The sequence below is a fragment of the Dreissena polymorpha genome, chromosome 1 (genome assembly GCF_020536995.1).
Source record: "Dreissena polymorpha isolate Duluth1 chromosome 1, UMN_Dpol_1.0, whole genome shotgun sequence".
Taxonomy (NCBI): Eukaryota; Metazoa; Mollusca; class Bivalvia; order Myida; family Dreissenidae; genus Dreissena; species Dreissena polymorpha.
The window spans coordinates 126,241,929-126,247,975 of record NC_068355.1 but is presented as its reverse complement, the minus strand read 5'-3'; the positions used below and the strand labels follow the sequence as shown (position 1 = coordinate 126,247,975).

The 6,047-nt window shown below is 36.7% G+C and overlaps 1 protein-coding gene across 1 annotated transcript; it reads left to right on the top strand.

Moving 5' to 3' along the window:
• The first annotated feature begins 443 nt into the window (after positions 1–443).
• On the top strand, positions 444–5,024 carry LOC127866981 (serine protease inhibitor dipetalogastin-like). Its single transcript, XM_052407883.1, has 5 exons — positions 444–844; positions 2,392–2,447; positions 3,521–3,611; positions 4,470–4,595; positions 4,930–5,024. Exons 2-5 carry the CDS (start codon positions 2,399–2,401, stop codon positions 4,961–4,963), a joined length of 300 nt encoding a protein of 99 aa, XP_052263843.1. The 5' UTR covers positions 444–844; positions 2,392–2,398; the 3' UTR covers positions 4,964–5,024.
• The last annotated feature ends 1,023 nt before the right edge of the window (positions 5,025–6,047 follow it).

The following is a 6,047-nucleotide window of genomic DNA, read 5'->3' as shown; positions in this document are numbered from 1 at the left end:
CGTAATTTCCATTCCATCTTGCACCTGATTTTTTGTACCTTAGAGCTTTTTTCGATTCGGTAAATCGTACATAGTTTACTCAATACTCCGTTAAACAGTTAATGCTGTAATATACCAGCATTATGTTTGTTAGATTTATTTCACTGACGGTCTATTAAATGTCGCTCAGATGGTTACAAATTATATTATGAGGCAACTAAATATGATGCAAATAAACAACATTAATTTCACAAAAAGTGAATGTGGTTGGTCGTCGAAGATTGTTTTTATAATTTAAACGCAAACTAGGTCAGACGATTTTATTAATACACAATTTAAGGCAGTGTATACAGTTCTGAATGTTTACAATTATTGATTTATAGTCCACGTTTTATGCTCTCCCTTGATGATAAGGGAAATGGGATAACAACTATGTTCACTGTTATTTTGCTAGCTAAGTAAAATGTTTAGGGGCTAACTTCCGCCAAACATGTGACCAGTAAGTTGCGGTTAAACCTACAGAGCTCTGATTATGTATAAGCGTTTATTTTGTATAATGAATCCATGTTTGTAACCGGTTTAAACGACAGATCATCATGCATAAGCATTTATGCAGATAACCTGAACAGATGCATGTTTCTACGTGGCTAATGTGCGAGCGTTTGCAACAGGCATAAGCGCCTGAGGTCGTATCCTCGCTGTTTGTGCAAGGCTATTGGCAGTTTGTTGTCGTAAATAACTCCTTACTGTGGATAAAAATGTGAACGTTTCGGTGTGACAGCGGGTGTTGGGGATCCGTGAGTCCTATAAATATCGCTGTACCGAAACGATTTGGTTTATCAGATTTCTGAACCAACGTTTAAAGGTAAGCATTTTGCACGTGTATTATATGATATTATATAGAAATTGTAATTGATGTTTGGTATACATTAATTATGACATGTATAAATTATATAAGCATTATATATACTGCAAATATAAGGAGCTTTTATAATTTCGTGTGTCTTATTTGATAACAATGGACTATATTTGCGTATCTGGCGTTCAATGGCTACGTTACTTCATAGACAGGGAACACTGATTATCTCTACACTTGGGTACTTTTCTAACGCAACACTTTTCAAACTTGAGTATAAATATATGGTATGAGTATAAATTTTGATTAACATTTTTAAATGTAATCATTTGACTACATTCTAAGCAACCACACGATAAAATCATTCATTTGTGACGATTGGACGCTTTAGCACGTTGGGTATGTATACATTTGTACTTTTGCACGTGGAAATGGTGAAACGAAATATTAGTGTAACTTTATACGATTTCATCACTTTAGGTGATTCTTACACCAAGAAAACAATAAATTAATTTAAAAAAAAACATGGATTGCTCATATGAATATACAGAAGTGCAACCGCACATTTTGATAAATTGCATGCTACCCATCCCACGTGATAAAGCGTCCGATCGTCACGGATGAATGATTTTATTGTTAGCTTGCACCCAATGTAGTCAAATGATCACATCTACAATTTTGAATGAAAATCTTCACTTATTAGAGCGATATCAAAGTTTGAAAAGTGTTGCGTTAGAAAAGTCTCAAAGTGTATTCACGTGTGTATTTAAGAAATTTATCAATAGCAGTCAACGATAAAGAAACGCGCATTTGTGCATGAACCATTACTTTACGGTTACACAGGCATTTCATACTTATAACAGTGGTCTAAACTACGGAATACAGTTAGGCCATCGTGGTTAGACATTAAAATCCAGAGGGTGACAATGCGATACTGCGACAGTACGATGGCGGTGCGGTGGTCGAGTGGTAACACTCTGGTCTACCATTCCAGAGGTCCCCGGTTTAAATCCCGGCCGGGGCACTGGACATTTCAGAAATGCTTCAAGTGTTTTCCACCCAACTAGAGATGTACTGATAATACGATGGCGACAGTTCGACAATACGATGGCGACAGTGCGATAGTACTATGGCAACAATGCGATAATACGATGACGACAGTACGATGACTATCGCATTGTCGCCATCGTACTTTTGCGTTGTCGCACTGTCGCCATCGAACTATCGCACTGTCGCCATCGAACTATCGCATTGTCGACATCGTTCTGTCGCATTGTCGCCTTCTGGATTTTAATGTCTAACCACGATGGCACTAACGGTATTCCGTACTAAACCCAATCGCCTTCTCATATTTCAAGAGGACATTTGTCGCCCTCTGAGTTTGTATGTTTAGAAAGGACTTTCTGGAGAAAGACAACGGATACAAGAAGACGACTTTTGATTTAAGCTTATATTCATTTTCTCCTTCGATCATCATTATTTTGAATCATTAGTGACAATAAGTAAGCGAATAATGCTATATGTTGCACGGGCGTATTTAGTAATTCATGTTTCAGCACCACAATGGACACCAAGTTATTCTTCATCGCCGCTGTCTGCCTTATGGCTATTGGTAAGTGTATGCTTGATTTGATCAGGAGCATTACACGCTGAAGCTGAGCACATTTGCAGAATACATGTTGTGTTATGTCATAATGTGAATTTTGTCCTCGTTGTGTGATATTTTCAAGGGGATTATGTTAATGATTTATTAGTCAGGTTTAAGCGATATTTTGATGTCTATATTCTTTAGAAAGCGAGTTTATATTAAAATGTGTTATGCAAGCAGCTCATTGTCATTCTGTTGATTGTTTTAATGTGGACAATATATGAGCCGTGCTCAGTGAAAACGGGTTCAATGCATGTGCGTAAAGTGTGGTCCCAGATTGACCGGTGTAGTCCGCACAGGCTAATCAGACGACACCGTCCGCCTAAACTAGATTTGTGTTAAGAAAATACTTTCTTTAAACATTAACTATCATAAAAGGGTAAAGTACCGTCCCCGAATCGCCTGTGCGGTCTGCTAATCTGGAATGCCACTTTACGCAATGCATTAAACACTCTTTTCTCATAGCACGGCCCATATTGTTTGGCGACTATTATATTACTAAGTACTACATCGTGTTTAGATAGTTGTTGTACATGAAAAACTCACATGCATTACAATATATCGCTTGTTTGAAAAATGTAAATACCAAAGAGCGGTCTTTAATCCATAGGCGTCCAAATATAATGTAAATCCGACTGATTCATCATTTACTTCAACCAACTTGATTTTGGCTCTTTATGTCAACATAAATGAGGTAACGTCATTTTTTAAACCAATAAAAAAAAACTGACTTCATTTGTGCCACATATGACATAATAATAATTGCTGCTCTAGTGATAAAACAAACAAATGTGAACTTATACAGCACACTATTGTTGTTAGTTTTTGATCGCCATTGCCGGAGTTATGGCTATTTTTGGGGAAAAAAACATGTTCACCTTTGTGCGAAATTTGATTTTTTCCGGAATTGTATTGTATTCAATACGTATTGAATGTAATTTATACATATTTTTTTAATATAAAATCATTATGATATTTGCTTGATTGTGTAAACTAAGTTAGAAAACAGAGGCGATCATCTGAAACTATGATTGCAGGCGCGGATGCGTGTATCTGTACAATGGAGTACCGCCCTGTGTGTGGCGTCGATGATAAAACTTACAGCAACTTATGCCAACTGAATTGCGAGTAAGTATAGTAATCATGGAATATACTCTTCGGAACGGTCATAAGCAAACGACACAATAATGTGAAATTACTACGCCATTACAATACAAATCACATTTGAACACGTGAGTTGTTCGTAAAAATGTCGTAATCAACTGTACAAATAGGCACAGCAATACGTATGCTCTTGATTGTGTCCTTGGTGTACGAGATTTGTACACACCGAGTGCGTTGTTCCTGTACCATTGTTCCGATGAGTCAAGGAATTTATGTAGTATGTTTAACTTACTCTACATTTATATTGTGCAGCTAATCATTCACTTTAACGTTCTTCAATATGATGCATGACTTTATTTACTTTGTGTACGCCGAAAATCAACATATACGTTTCGTTTAAACATTTAATCCTGCATTTTGAAAAAAAAACAAGATCAAGCATAAATTAAAAATCCGCGATATTGCATGTGTTATATGTACGCTATGAAACTTGTATACTGCTGATAATTTTTAAATTTAAATTGTGTTTTCTTATACACTATGGAATATAGAATGTGGTTATTTTTACGTTTTAGCGGACAACTATTTAATGCGAATGAACTAACTTCGCTAAAGGGACTTTGTCATAAATGTTTGGGCGTGATGTGGCTTCTCGAAAAGAAACTTAAACAAAACAACTTTGGTAATTGATATGTGACATTGGATTGTGGTCCGCTACATATATTATTCAGATCGTGCCGAAACCGGGTACCTCTCATTGGTGAGCGATATTGACTCTTGCATTCATATTTGTATCGGTCAGATGTCAATTATACGAGAGTTCTCTTTAACACCCCAAAAATCACTACCATTTTATTAGGTGACCATGTGTCTGGTTTCCAGGTCGGTACAGAAGAAGCATGATGGTGCCTGCCGCCCCAAGACTGACTGCCCATGTCCCAGGCACCTGGACTATGTTTGTGGCAATGACGGTCTCACTTACGCCAACGATTGTCTCATGAGATGCAAGTAAGCATTCAGCAATTTGTGTAATACTCTGGCATGAATTTCAATACAATATGTATGCATAATTCAATCTGGGCTTAATGCATGTGCGTCAAGGGTCATCCACGATAAGCCTGTACAGTCTACACAGGCTAATCAGGGAAGACACCTTTCGATTTAAGCTTATCTTTTGTTAAAATGAAGTCTTTTTAAAACAAGGATCGCGTTAACGCGGAAAGTGTCATTTCTGATTAACTTGTGCTGACTTCACAGGCTTTTCTGTGATGACACTTTACGCAAATACGTTAAGCCCTGTTTTCCCAGAACGCGGCTAAAACTAAATCCTTTTCAATTTCAGCGGAGCCACTGAAGCCTATAAGGGACAATGCTAGAGGGCCATTAAATACTAGATTGTCATGAACATATATCGAAATAAATATATTGGCATTGAAACTGTATTAAAACTTACCAATTTAACCTGTGCTAAGAACAGTAAGCTATTCCTACCCTGTGTACTTATGTAAAAAGTAGCCATTTCATTCATCACACAACGGTCAAGTGTTTCTTACGACTTTAAACACTTTTCTATACTTAAAACACACAAGCGCCGATATTGAGCGTAGCACTGGTCAATATAATTCGAAATGCAATAACATAAGTGTTTGTCAAATCTCAAGGGAAGTCAGCTTATTTTGTTGCGTTCATGCGATTATTAAAGCAAAATATCTTGCCGACAAGACATGACACTCGCTAGCGCTTCATTGATAATTTCCCGGTGATTTCATTACATAATGGTATATAGTTTAAGCAAGCGGATTGTAACCAAATGGAATTAGTTATAAATGCTTTAATAAAGATCAAGCTTGTATTTGTGTGTAAGAAAACTGTGTGCAGTGCATAATCCTCATATCCGCATACGAATCTAGGAATGATCGCTACTTAAAAATAACATTTTTGCATAAAGTGAAAAATAGTTTGTACTTAAATGATTTCGTGAAATTAACGCAGACGACGATAAAAAACACACAACCGTGGCGTTAATACAGCACCTTTCGGTATACACTTAAGACGTTCTTGGCGTTTTGAGAACGTCTTCACGCATTCTAATAGCTGCCTTGACAATCCTTCCGCGCCATTGCTCGCAATAAAAACCTAGAAAGAACGCTAGACGAAGTGACTTTCATATTCTAATATAAATGCAAGTTATCCACAAATGACATCGCTTAGGGTAAACAGTTGATACCACATTATATGTTCATGACACAACATTAATAAATACAGAATAATGGTATGCACTGCATCATTGCGGGCATAAATATTCATATCAATTAAAATACTTAAATAATGCGTTAGCAGCATCGATAAAACGTGTATCTGAATCAGACATACAGCATGTACAATTAAAGTTTGCTTTAACTAGAACACACGGATATTGCGTTCGATACGAATATGGATGCATACTCTTTTAAGATGACA